This window comes from Hippocampus bargibanti, linkage group LG07 (genome assembly GCF_051943395.1).
Source record: "Hippocampus bargibanti isolate YZ-2025 linkage group LG07, ASM5194339v1, whole genome shotgun sequence".
In the NCBI taxonomy this organism is placed as follows: domain Eukaryota; kingdom Metazoa; phylum Chordata; class Actinopteri; order Syngnathiformes; family Syngnathidae; genus Hippocampus; species Hippocampus bargibanti.
Genome location: NC_142740.1, coordinates 24,095,221 through 24,109,573, shown reverse-complemented (window position 1 = coordinate 24,109,573; position 14,353 = coordinate 24,095,221). Strand labels below are relative to the sequence as shown.

General features: G+C 40.8%; 1 protein-coding gene across 2 annotated transcripts in view; it reads left to right on the top strand.

Annotated features, from left to right (window-relative positions):
- The window catches only part of kank3 (KN motif and ankyrin repeat domains 3), a 35,101-nt gene extending 21,224 nt beyond the window's left edge, over positions 1-13,877 (top strand). For both annotated transcript variants that reach the window (XM_089000352.1, XM_089000350.1), the window contains exons 5-12: positions 817-919; positions 1,090-1,335; positions 1,433-1,523; positions 1,793-2,012; positions 2,470-2,616; positions 5,902-6,098; positions 7,719-7,820; positions 9,485-13,877. In XM_089000352.1, the coding sequence (XP_088856478.1) occupies positions 817-919; positions 1,090-1,335; positions 1,433-1,523; positions 1,793-2,012; positions 2,470-2,616; positions 5,902-6,098; positions 7,719-7,820; positions 9,485-9,544 (1,166 nt within the window). In that variant the 3' untranslated portion in view covers positions 9,545-13,877. The remainder of the gene's footprint in view (positions 1-816; positions 920-1,089; positions 1,336-1,432; positions 1,524-1,792; positions 2,013-2,469; positions 2,617-5,901; positions 6,099-7,718; positions 7,821-9,484) is intronic.
- The last annotated feature ends 476 nt before the right edge of the window (positions 13,878-14,353 follow it).

The following is a 14,353-nucleotide window of genomic DNA, read 5'->3' as shown; positions in this document are numbered from 1 at the left end:
ATAACCGGGACTATCGATATATCCGATATCGATATAACGAGACTTTACTGTATTTCATATCCTCCAATTATTACATACAGAACGCACAACAAATGAATGAATAACCAGTTTTCAAATCTGAAGTCAAAAATAATGACTGTTATTGTGGTTTACTTACGACAATTTGAAATTTTGGTTCGTCTTTAACAAACATCATGGCACTTGACATGCTTGTGGACCGAATAAAATGATGTGGCGGACCAAATTTAGCCCCTGGCCCGTGACTTTGACACCTGTGATGTCATGAAACCAAAATGCGTCATAACAAATCATGAGCGATTTTGATTGTGCCCTTTGCTTATTGCTCACAGGAAGTGTTTTTGGGGATGGGTGCGGGGGGAGTAATAATTCAAGTATCTGGAAGTCACCCTTTGTTGAAAGTTTCTAGTTGTTTTATTCATTCTCTACGATACTCCAGTCAATAACCAAGATCACAATGAAGGGGACCCCCAGACCAAATGATCCTCCTTCATGCAGTGAAAGGAAATCTTGCTACCAGGCGATATATGTAACTGCTAAACCAAATCCACAGAAAAACATCCATAATTTCACATTTCAAATTTGTGATCAAACCAAATTACACCCAAAACTCAACCTGAACTCTGATTCTGACTAAATGGACCACCTGCAGTGGACCAAAGTGTGTGAAAGCACCCTCATTGCAAATTTAAACCCGGCCCGGGATCGCTATGCCTTGAAGAAAAAAAACTGTATATAATTTGTATTCATGTGTTGAATTATTCTAACTCTTATGCTTTCACATTTCATCCAAAATAGAAACAGCCATGCTGAAATCAATTATGAAGAGGAAAGATGGCACAGATGAAAATCGCGCGACAGGAAAGAAGAGCTTGCAGTTTGTTGGCATTTTGAATGGAGGGTGGGTGCTGCACTTTATGAAATTTTTCAAATCTGTGTACAATATCTGACCCTATTGCATGACCAATGAAATTATTCTAGGTTTTTTCTCCAATATTTGTCGCATTGCTAAAAAAAATTTAAGCCAGGATGAGCTAAAATTTGAGGTGTCATTGTTTCTATGTTAATTAGGTACGAATCAACATCCAGTGAAGAAGAGGAAGATGATGATGATGAAGCGGAGGATGAGGAGGAGGAAGAGGGAAGCTCCTCTGAAGGAAGCGGAGATGGAGACTGTTTAGATAGCACGGAGGAGGATGAAGTGGATCTGCAGGAAGAAACGTCAGAGGAGGAAAGAAACGTCAATCTGGATGAAAGCGACACAGATGAGGAAATTCTGAGATCATCGAAGGGCTCATCTGATGCCGTCAAAGAGAAGTGTGTACTTTGTGCCATCTCTATTATGATTTACGTATCACTCACAACAATTTTACAGTTTTGACAGGCAATGTAAACACTATTTTGTTGGCAACAGGTTTGAATTGAGCCCCAAGATGTGTGAAGCTTGCCTAATTCTCAAGAATCACCTCAACGATGACATCCAAACACTGAAGAGTAAGGAAGTGGTGCGTCCTTGCATGCTTCTTTCAACCATTTTTGTTTCTTTCTGGAATTAAGAACAAAGGCTGATGGAAGCGTCATGACAATGTTTTGGAGACAGTTTTTAGTGTCAATAATTCAGAAAAATGAAATGAACTGAACCTGATACTTACAATGAGATTGTTTCGTTGTTCTGAACCATCTACACACACACACGCACACACACACACTAAAAATAATTCAAAGCGATCAAATATCATTCCGATGGAAGTTTTATCACGAAATGTACTTGCAGCTCGCCAGCACTCATATGGTCCAGCTCGAGTGGTTCCGTGTTTCCAGCGCCAAAATGGCTCAGCCTTCGCGGGTGTCCGACTATCTGATGGCCTTTTCCGAGGTGTCCGCGCTGCTGCTTGAGCGCGTGGTCAACATGATGGATGGCAACGGCAACACCGCTCTGCACTATAGTGTCTCACACTCCAACTTTGGGGTTGTGGATCTGCTGCTGGACACAGGTCAGTGCTCACAGCTCTCCTTAGCGACCCTCCTGTTGTTCTACAGCACAGGTGTCAAAGTCAAGGCCCACGGGCTAAATCTGGCCCGCCACATCATTTGCTTGAGTTGTCGTTTTTCGTCATGGTGCACAATGCAATGTTTGCGTTGGGTTGTCTCCTCAAAGCATCGTGGACTCCTCTTTCTAAGCGGCTTCCAAAACTCTCAAGTACACTTTTCAGTCATGGTGTAGTCCGAAGCAAGAAACGGGCTTCTGATTGGCTGCCAATGCCATGTATGCAAAATTGTCATTTGCATACTCACACATGTCTGGCAGTGAATGCGTTAATAGCCGTCTGACTGTGTCAACACCATGTCATGTACATGTATTTCATTTGTAACATTGAAACTGATGACTGGAGAAAAGCTTGTTTGCACTTGTCTTCTCAAAGGCTTCAATGAGCCATTTGCTTATTACAGGCATGTGCTGCGTGGACAAGCAGAACAAGGCGGGCTACACGGCCATCATGTTGGCTGCTTTGTCGACGGTGAAGGAGGACCATGACTTGTCTGTGGTCAAGAAACTCTTCAGCAAGGGCAACGTCAATGCCAAAGCCAGCCAGGCATGTCACCAACTTTAGCTGTCATACTTGACTTTTCCTTTGTATAAAAAAACATCAATATGGCCCCTGGAGATGCTGCGGCACCGTGTTAATTGTGACATTATGAATTAGCATGATTAGCGCTCACAAGAGCCACATACAAAGTATTCTAGTTTAAGTTTCCATGAATCGCTAAGGTGGGGTGTTGTAAGCTATGTGACAAAAGCCAATACGACACTTCAAACGTCACATTAATGATGTAGTTTAATTATATTTTGTTGGTCTTATTGAACACTATGAAATGGATTTTGAATACCGTATTTTCCGGTGTATAAGGGTCGCTGGCTTATAAGGCACACCCCCAATGAAAGGTGTATTTTCAAACTTTTTCCATATATAAGGTGCACCAGACTATAAGGCCCGTCCCTTCAATAAATGAAAAATAGTTTTCCGAATATAATAGATGAATATATAAAAGTTTTCCAAATATAAGGCACACCTCATTATGAGGCAGTACAGTAAACATTGGGGTGACACACTACTTCTTCGACAGGCGAAATACATATTTGAACAAAGATGCATAATTTGTCGGAAATAAACATTTTTCAGACTAAATGAATAAAATCAGAGGATTTTTCGCAGTGCGCTAATTTACGTTGGCCAATTGCCGTATTTTCTGATGTATAAAGCGTATCAGAGTATAAGGTGCACCTCCAATGAATGGTGTATTTTCAAACTTTTTCCATACATAAGGCGCACCTTCAATTATTGAAAAAAGTCTTCCAAATATAATATATAAATATATAAAAGTTTTCCAAATATAACACACACCACAATATAAAGCGCTTCAGTGGAGGCTGGAGTTACGCACTACTTCCTTTACTGGAGGAAATGGAGTCATGCCTGCTGACAGTAGTTGCGAGAACTATTGTGGCTTAATATTACTTCACATATAAGGTGCACCTGCGTATAAGGCGCAGGGCCATCTTTTGAAGAAAATGAAGGCTTTTGGGTGCGCCTTATACACCACAAAATACGGTAGTTGTGTTAATACCATAAAAACGCAGCATTCAGTGTACGTGGCATGTAAACTTCCAGTCTGGACGTAAAACACATTGTGACAACCTGAGAAACTTGTGAATACGTCAAACTGAGTTGACGATGAACGTTGTGCGCATTGCCTTGAAAAGTATGAGCATTTGATACTGTTTCTACCTTCAAAAGGGCTTACAGCAAATGATTGGATGATTATACCTTTTACACAAAACGATGATATCACACATAGAGCGGCAGAGGTTAATTTGCAGTCAGATGGCATCCCAGTGGCCTTTACCATCTGGACAGCAGAAATGGTTCCGCGTCGTAACCTTTCCAAGGAAAATGCGAAACACTGGCAAGCAAAAAGGTCCATTGGTCCCACAGTAAATTCAAAGCGATCAAGCTCTAATGTCACATACAAATTGAGTCGGCTGAAGAAACCTTTTCATCAGCCGTCATCTGTACTTCTTTGAAAGAAGTACAGATGACGGCTGAAGAAACCTTTTCATCGATGGACCACTCCTGTACGACTGAGACCTTACACAGACATACAAATTGAGTGTTTGTGATCTGTGTTTGGATGATTCCATCAGGTTCTGAGCTGCATGCAACAGATGGACGGACGCAGGAAGTCATAAGACCGGCGTCACAGCCACGACTTAAAATCTGATTACTGATGCTTGTTGTTGCTCTGAGGAGCACAAAGCATGCAGTGAAACTTCATGCTGACGGGATATTTATACTCTGCTTCTAATTAGACACACAAAGTTTTCCATTCGAGAGTAATTGCCAGTGAAGCGGAAGAATCAACCACTTAAGATGACTCATCGATGAGAAGGTTTCTTCAGCCGTCATCTGTACAAATTTGAAGGTTTCGGACAAATTTGTACAGATGACGGCTGAAGAAACCTTCTCATCGATGGACCACTCCTGTACGACTGAGAGCTTACACAGACGCACTTAAGATGACTTTTGGCTTTTTATAACAATGCGTGCTCTTTTATGACTTTTATAACACTTCTCTCCATGCTAAATGGAGATGAGAAGAAAGGCGTGCTTGTTTTTGGAAGGACAGTTTTTGGGTTCATTTATCTGGTACTCACGCAATAAATTGCTTTTTGTAAATCCGCGAAGATAAACAGAAATTAAACATCACTGCCAGCATAACGAATATGCAGTGGCGGGCTGTGCATGTAACTCCTAGGCCTTCAGTTATGCTACGTCTGAATCAATCAGCTGCGAGTGTGGTGTGATATTACTACACGTCCACTAGAGGGCCCCATTGGACAGGAAATAACTTGTGACTTGAAGAAATTTAAGAAATGCTGTCATTTAACCATTCACATTTTTACTCTGAACGTGTGGACTCATGATAAACTCATAAAATTGAAATATTATTCATTATTTTTGCTGGTTTAAGAGCTGTCCAACCATAATGATGTCCATCTATTCTTGAAAAGTCCGTCTTGAAAATGGCTTTCACTGTATATCTGCAACCAAATCCATTTCTTCTACTCCTTCAGCCGTTGTGGGTTGACAAAACCGCTATTAAATCAACACAATATATTTGCTTATGCAGCTTGCTACCGTTAGTAGTGTGCTAGGTCTGGCCAGTATGCTCTTATCACCTAGCGGCAAGTGACTAGCCAATCGTAGTTTGCAAAAACACTGACATTTGCCTCGCCTTCCAGCAGGCCTTGGGTTGCCAACCTGAAATCTAATTGGTTAAAGCAACAATTTCATCAACACTTATTTTATGGCTCCAGAGTCTGCAGAACTGATTGTGAAGGCGTCCAGATCGATTTCTGACCCTGGTAACAAATGATGGCTGAAATGTGATTGGTTAAATGCTTAAATACGAAAACACACATCTAGGAGCAGCACAACAGAATCAGAATCAGAATACCTGATTGATGAACAGGGGGAAAGCATAATTCATGGACAAAATACAATTCACATTAGTCTGTGATTCAGATATTTTTAGGCCAGCAGAGAAGGCCATGCAGAACCTTGACGGCCCACCACGGCTAATATGACCTATATTGGTTTGGGTTTTTATTTAATTCCTGTTTTTAGACGCAGTGGTAATCGAGGACTTTATAAACAAAGATGTGTTGTTTTATGTAATGGGATTTGAGACGGAGCTCAACTTGATTTCTATGGCACAGGTCAATTGTCAACCCAGTTACAGCCGCTATACTGTGTTTGGGAAACTCCCCTCAAGAGTGTCAAATACTGAAAGTTTCTTCTCATTCTCTACCTGTGCAGGCAGGTCAGACGGCGCTGATGCTAGCTGTGAGTCATGGTCGTCAGGAGATGGTGGAGGCCCTTCTGGAGTGCGGCGGTGATGTCAACGTGCAGGACGACGAGGGTTCCACGGCGCTGATGTGTGCAAGCGAACACGGCCGAGCGGAGATTGTCAAACTCCTTCTCGAGCAGCCTGGTTGCGATATTTCCATCGTTGATAATGTGAGAATATTTCTTCAGTCACACGCCGTGTGTATGCCGTGTTGCCTGTCAAAATAAGAGCCTAATTATTATTTTTTTCGTGTACTTGCAGTACTGTATACCCAATATTTTACAATCGAGTTAATACAGGCATGAAAAAATATCCAAGAATGATGTGAATTGAGATAATTTTTTGTGCTGTGGACAGTGTTAGTGTGTATTACTACGAGCCAGTAGAATTTAGCATTCATGTTGATATAATATAAATATTAAATAAATAAAGAAGCCTGTGTAGAGTTTGCATGGTCTCCCCTGGCCCGCGTGGGTTTTCTCCGGTTCCTCTGTTTTCCTGCCACATTCCAAGAACATGCATGGCAGGCAGATTGAACAGTCAAAAATTGTCCCTGGGTGCGATTGTGAGAGCGAATGGTTGTTTGTCTTTGTGTGCCCTGCGATTGGCTGGCAACCAATTCAGGGTGTCCCCCGCCTAGTGCCCGAAGACGGCTGGGATAGGCTCCAGCACCCCCGCGACCAATGTTCCCCCTCAGCTCCGCGCGTGCGCAATTGCGCACTGCTGGCACATACTCAGCGCACAAGAACATCTATGCAGCGCACATTTTGCAATGTAACTCAATGAGTGACAGGTGTCCAGCCAATAATGCCGTACAGTTCACGTACTCTACGCAGCCAATCGGAGCAGAACGGTGCGAATGTGCCCTTCCCATACGCGCCGTGATACTGGCGTGAAACGGGTGTGTGTGGCCACAGTTACATATTAGTGATGAGAATTCCGGCTATTTTCCGAGAGCTGGTTCTTTTGGCTCGGCTCACTAAGAAGATCCGGCTCTTTTGGCTCCCAAATGGCTCCTCAGTTTGTTTGTTTGTTTGATTTTGTTGCTTAAATTAATTAAACACCAAAATTCATGTAAAATGATGTGAAAAACTAATTACTCATGTAAAAAATGCACTATATCCAATATTTTTATTTATATGGCTTGATTTATATGTACACAGAGAGCATCCACGAACTTTCACTTTCCCTGTGGTTACTCTGGTCTAATGATCAGCTGTCACTAATTTGCTTTTCAGATTAATAATGCTATCATACCAACTAGTAAAAACATAATAATTGAATAATAATATTTGTCCACCTGTCTACCCTAACCCCCCCCCCCCTTCTCACAGCTGCGTGTGTCTGTAATTCTCCCCTCCCGCCTCTACCACGGATATCGACCAATCACATGCGGCTTTAACCGAAGACTGGGGGTGGGGAATAGAGGACAAAAAAAGTCGGCTCCCTTTTCCGGCTCCTTGTTAGGAACCGGCTCTCTTCGTTCACTTCAGAGATCCGGCTCTAAGAACCGGCTCGTTCGTGAACGACACATCACTAGTACACATCTGATGTTGCTCACAGTGGTCCTCAGCGTGCTCAGGGAGCTTGTGTGTCTGCTCAGACACATGAAAAATTACAGGGAACATTGCCCGCGACCCTAAAAGAGTTATAAGCGGTCCGAAAATGGATGGATGGATAAATAAGGACAAAGTGCATGAACAAAATGTCCGTTTCCATGAACATCCTGAAAAAAGAAGTCCAGCCTTTGATAATCTCTTTTTTTTTGTTCTTCTCCCATTGGACTGCAGGATGGCAGCAACGCTCTCTCCATCGCGCTGGAAGCTTCTCACAACGACACTGCTGTGCTGCTCTACGCCCATTCGAACTATGCAAAAACTCACTCGACTGTGGTAAGATGCCCCTCCTCGATGCTAAAATTTGTCCACACACAAACAATGCTGTAATGGCAAGAAAGATCAGGCAAGCCATATATTTCAGGTAGTAGCAAGAATGAACGTTATAAATATGGTACCTACTTTTCAGGGTTTTATTATAACACATGTAAACAATTATGCAGTGGTTTACTGCCCCCTAATGGAATAATACTGCTCTTACATCGCCATTTTTGAAGCGGTACGGTAGTGATTTCCATCCAGGGTGCCTTGCCATTTTAGATTATCAGCGGTTCCATAGCAAAGTTTCCAATTTTACTCAATTTGTCCAAAACCTAATGACATGAATTTACAAATATATCTTTGCTTACTTATCTATGGCATTGACATGAAAGTGACAGGACGAGCAATCAAAAGCTCTTCCATTAGTTGCCAAAAGATGCAATAAACTGTGGAATCATCTGCCAGTCATCCAACTGAATCAATCTTGCCTTCCCGTTTGTCAATTTAGTTTCAATGAACTGAGATGAGTACATCATTTCAATATTCATAGCTTTTGTGACATTTTTGTAGATGGTATAACGTGAAATTGTTGTCATGAAGAGAATTCTGCAGGGCCTTGAAATTCCCGCACATTTTCAGAATTAGACGGATTCTGTTGTGAAAGATATGATAATCACAAAACCTCTATTTTTACATGAAAAAATAATTTTTTCCCAGCTTTAAGAGACTTTCCCGGCGACCGTGCCTCAGACGGCTTGATCACAATCAGAATCATCTTTATTGCCAAGTATGTAGAGCACACAAGGATACAGCTGGAGACAGGGTGTGTGACGCCAGCTGAGCGTAGATGTTTTGTCTGCAACTCGGCACAGCCGACAAGATCTTAACGCGGGCTAAAAATAGTGTGACCTGGCACCGTGTACGTGAATTTTACAGATGAACAACATTGCCATACTTCCTATTTTTATGACATTGCAAGGAATGGCTTATGGCACTATTGTCCAAGTCAAGGTCCGGGAGCCAAATCTGGGCTGCCACATCATTCTATTCGGCCCGCAAAAGCAAATCAAACTTGTCAAATTCCATGATGTTTGCTCAAGTCCGAAACAAAATTTCAAATTGTCCCATGTAAATCACAATAACAGTCATTATTTTTGACTTCACATTTGAAAACTAGTTATTCAGTAATTTGTTGTGCATTCTGTATGTAATATGCGGAGAACATGAAACATTCTAATGGTTTCACCAAATTCATAATGGCCCTTGAGAAGAAATAGTAACCAAAATGTGGCCCATGGCAAAAAAAAATAATTTGACACCCTTGCCTTATGACAGTGTACTATGCCACCAAGATATCAAGTATGGATCACATGGGAGGACGCATTTACTGGATCACGTACAAGGAAAAAGCATTCCGAACTACTGAAATTGAAGTTATGGAATTATAGATTGCCAGGTATTTCTAAGTCTGCATTTATGAAATGGTTTTATTCTGATGACATTTTAAGATATTGGATCAGATGATGTAAGTAAACTGTAACAAGATCATCATTGTTTCATTGTATAGCACACCCTTTTTGTGCCAATTTTGTGAGGAGGTATCCCAGAAGTTTTTTTCTGCCTATAAAGTCTTGGCTCTATAAAGTTTTGTTAATCATGCTTTGCATTTTGGGTTTCAGGGAAGCACAAAGTCTCAAAGGAGCCCGACCAGCGGCCATAAGTCCTGGCCTGTAGAGTAACACGACAACAGTGGAAAAGTGACGCAAACTGGATCCAGGCTGTGAACTGCTCCACTGGAATTGGCCAAAGTCTCAATCAGTGACGTGCAGTCAGGGGAGGCAGGTGAGGCCGTGCCTCACCTGTCATCATGAAAATATCAAATGAAAAAAGAAATTAAACAGTTATATTTATTTAGTGATTTGTACTTTAAAGTTCTTTTCCATTTAACTTCACATTTTTTTTTATTTTTTTTTCTCAAAATCGCTGAATTTTCACATTTACCATTCAAATGCTAAGTAGAGACGAGCGGTGAGGCAGCAGCCGGCTGAGCCTCACCATGGATTGCGCAATGACTATGCGAACTGTGCTGGGTTGCTCTGCAGTGAGACCGCATTGCTGTGTCTCTGCATATCGCTATTAAAGTGTTCAAACACTTAGCATATGAACTAAATTTCTTCAGTTTAGCTGGTGTATATAAAGTAGTCACTTTACATTATAAACACTGCACTACGATGTTTATTTTATTTTATTTTTATCAAAACTGTGTGCATAGGTGAGGCACACAGTTCTCCTGCCTCATGACAGGGGGCGCTGGTGATTACAGAGATTCTTCTTGCGCCTCCTCGGCTGCAGAATAATAGAATTAGTGAGAGCAAGCTACAGTAAACAGTTAGCAAGTTAAGTGCAAACATCCAGTCATTTTTTCGTGTTGCTTGGCTTTATTTTCAGAATGGTGGATTACATACCTAAATTGAAAGAAATAGAGAGACTTTTAAAACTGAAGAAAGATAAGGAAGGCTTCTACAAAGAAGGTATAGATGCCTTTCTTGGATGATGGACTTCATTTCAAGTAAAGGTAACACAATAATAACGTTTTTTTAATTCTTGTTTTTATGCTACAGTTTATATAAAGAATGCGGACATGACATTTTAAACAAAACATGTTAACTCTTGCCAATCAAATGGTGAATAAGCTACTCTGTGGAGTTCATATGTTTGTAAATCTCACTGTGATGACGTCAGTGCCTCACCAGCCATGAACCTCACCGCACGTCACTGGTCTCAATGTATTTATATATTGTAATATGCCCTGCATTTAAAGCATTGTTCATATGAGATAAGATGTCCATAAAGAAAAATGAAAGTTATATTGTGTTTGAATAATTAGCTTTTTTTGCATATCAGTTACAGGAGACTGTTCTATTTACTGTCCACTAACATTTTCTATTCGATGGGCAACACCCATTGCAGCATAACACTGCCGATTTCATCTTTAAGTCACCTCAGTTTCTTGAGAAAATTCACACGATTAGCTGTCGCTGAGCAGATATGCCAAAAAAAAGCACACATCATATTACATCATACAGTGATACCTCGGTGTACAAACCCCTTGGCTTAGGAACTTTTTGGTTTACAAACGTTGAATTTTACCTTGGCATCTGAACTTTTTTCGGGATACACACCGAGCTGCCTCATTGAGTGATGTGTGGTTCGCGAATGAGCCCGTTCTTCTAACAACAAAATAGCAGCCGAGTGTTTTTGTGCCCTATTTTCCCGCCCCCAGTCTTCGGTTAAAGCCACGTGATTGGTCAAGAACGCAGCAGTGAGGGGATGGGGGTGACAGACAAACAGACAGTAAGGCTGTTGAACCTTAAAGAGACAGGCAGACGACAGAGAGAGAATGAGCAAATCGATAGAAAACAGTGACATTTGGACTCGTTTCAACTTTGATAGTTCAAAGGCAGAGTGTAGACTGCAAGGTTAAAATATCCGATCAATCATGGTCTACAAATAACCCGCACAAGCCATCTGTACACCTGATGCAAAATGCTATTAACCCAGCTAAACAGAACACAATTAATGAGGACCTAGGTAAAATTATCAGAGAGAAAGCACCGACAAGGGATCATTCCTCAAGATGGTGAAAGAAGAAGGTTATGTTCCTCATTAAGTGTTTAATGCTGATGAAACCAGTCATTCTTATTTTATTATACATAAAATAAGGTATAGTTTGTGTAGTTTTAAAGCTTACAAAATTAGAAAGTAGGAAATTATGTTTTATGGGGACCTGGGAACGGATTATTCTCATTTTAATGGTTTCCTATGGGAAATTAATTTTTGGGATACACACTTTTCGCCTTACACACGGTCTGGGAATCAATTAAATTCGTAAGCCAAGGTATCACTGTAGACGTATGATGCCTAATGAATGTACTGTATGACTTTGTGATAAATAAATGTTCATCTTAAAATACAATAAGAAAACATTTGTCTCACAATATTATTATATTCTCATTTACATAATCAACATTGTGAAAGGTCGAAAATAGAGGAACAATAGGTATTTCAATGAATATAAAATGTACATATAGAAATATTAATGGGTGAGTGCATCAATCTCTGCCTGAAGGAGCTAACCACCGCTCTCAGGTTGGCCTGGAGGGGGTGGGAAAGTCTGTCTATCATAGCTGTTAGCTTAGCAAGCCTCCTCCTGCGGACCACCTCCTCCATAGTGGCCAGTGAGCAGCCCACGACATCCGTAATATGCCCCACCACCCAATATACTGTATTGTGTACTACACAAAAAAAAAATATATATACACAGACATACAATCAGGAGAAATGTTTCCACCAAACCGTTTCCTCAATTTCTCGGTCATCTAATGCCTGGTAGCATTCAGAATTTATTTTGTGACCAAAGAAAGAGAGAAAAAAACATCGTATTTGTGCCACAGCAATTGATGTACATTTTTGATTCTATTTTATTTGTTTTGTAATGTCCAATGTGTTTCTTTGTTGACACCAGCTTACTGTTTTGCCCTGAGCTCCCCGAAAAGTCCTGGTCAGGGCTGTCCCACTTTTGAGGATTTCAACATGAAGAAAGCAGAAATATTTTTTTAAAGTTTATTTTCAGTGTACAATAGTTTTTAAAGGACAACCGACGCCCCGGACAAGTTGTGTCCATAATTTGTAAAATCACTTCAAATGACTTCTGCTGAGCGTATTTTACAAAGATTCCACGACATATAGTGATATTTTCCGTTTTAAGACTCACGTTGAATATTCAGGAAGTCTTGTTGTCGAGTTGATGACGATGCCTGACATGACATCACGTCTGGAACGCCCCTGATCGAGAAAGCGACGCACAATGCATTTTGGCTACTTTGTTTGGTCTGAAAACTTCGCGTTGATCCGTGTTGATGGCAAAATTAGAAAGAAAAAACATAAATAATGCGATGGTGTAATCGTTGTGTGTTGCACCAAGACTAATATTTGATACGAGTTGACACAAATTCCCAGCAGAAAATTCAGCTCATGTCCAACGGAGCTTGGGCGCCATCTTATGCATTTTCTGGGAGCTACATTGGAGTCCAGACGCCTCAAAATGAGACGGAAGGACATCCTTAATCGATTGCAAATATATATGCTTTCCTCTTCAGAACTATTTGAATCATATTCATAACTGGATGAGTAAAAAAAAGCATCTTCTCCGAATCTGAAGCCATTGTTTTGATTCTCGAGCAAGGCAAGACGTCTTGGCGTGACATCACGAACAAGGGGGCGGGGCCTTCTGAAACTGGCCACTTCCGGGTTCAATTTGAAGTCGTTTTTGGACACTTTAAGTCATTTTTATTGGTGTTTTGCATTTGACTAAAAATATCAACGTGCGTGTTTTGGGTATTTTAGATGCTATAAAACGTTTTTCTGATGTCAGTTAGGAAACAAAAAAATGGTGTCGTTTGTCCTTTAAGTGTAATCGTTTGTCTCAGCCTTGACATATCTAACTGTATCCAGCCGGCCCGCCATGCTTTGACTGAAGTTTTTAATCAAGCTTGAGGCATTTGCTTACATTTTCCAGCAGAGTTGAGCTCGGTCGTTTTTACCAATTGCACGTTAAAATTTTAGAAAGAAAAAAGTAAATTATGACCACACTTAACTTACCTAACTTCTGTGCATATGTGTGTAATCTGTATACAAACTGCAAAGTATGTGTGATATGATTGACTGTCGATCAGTCAAGGGTGTCGTCTGCCTATTTCCAGAAATCATCTGGAAAAATATGCCCTACATTTTTGTCGGTGTTTCAACGGAATGTAGTTGTGATGCTACTATTTTATAAATGTCCCATCGATGATCCAAATGATGATGGAGGTTTGATGAACTTTTTTACTTGTGCTGTTTAAGTCAAATGCGTGCCACGTGACTCAAGACGTGACCCCTTTCCCTCATTTGTGGACCATCTCAGCTTCACTTTCTGCACTAACCGTCTCTATATTCTAGGATTAAGAAAAGATATCAAGCCTATAAACCACATGTTGGAAATAAAGTTATCTCAAATTTCTACAATTTTCTCCCCTTCGAGGCCAATATTGTGTACTATACGTGAGCGGATGAAAATACTGTGACAGGGTTTTTGTCATGTTTTCGTCATTGTCACTCGAAACCAGGACCCACAGAATATGGAGATTTAGGACTAGCTACATAGAAAATGCAATTTTAAATACAGTAAAGTCTCGTTATATCGATAGTACTGCTTATTACGATACTATTTCTATGAACTCAAGGAGAAAATTACATGCCAGCAGGATCGGATATATCGATAGTCCGGTTATATCGATATTTTTTCAGACTCCCGAGAATATCGATATAACGAGACTTTACTGTAGATGGGATTTGAAGGTGGAATCGATGTTACGAATGTTGCGAGGAAGTGAGTTCCAGAATTTGGGGGCAGAGCAGTACCTATACCTAGCTAGCTAGATAGCCAGATAGCTAATAGATAGCAAGTACATAGCTAGCTAGGTAGCCAGCTAGATAGCCGGCTAAAC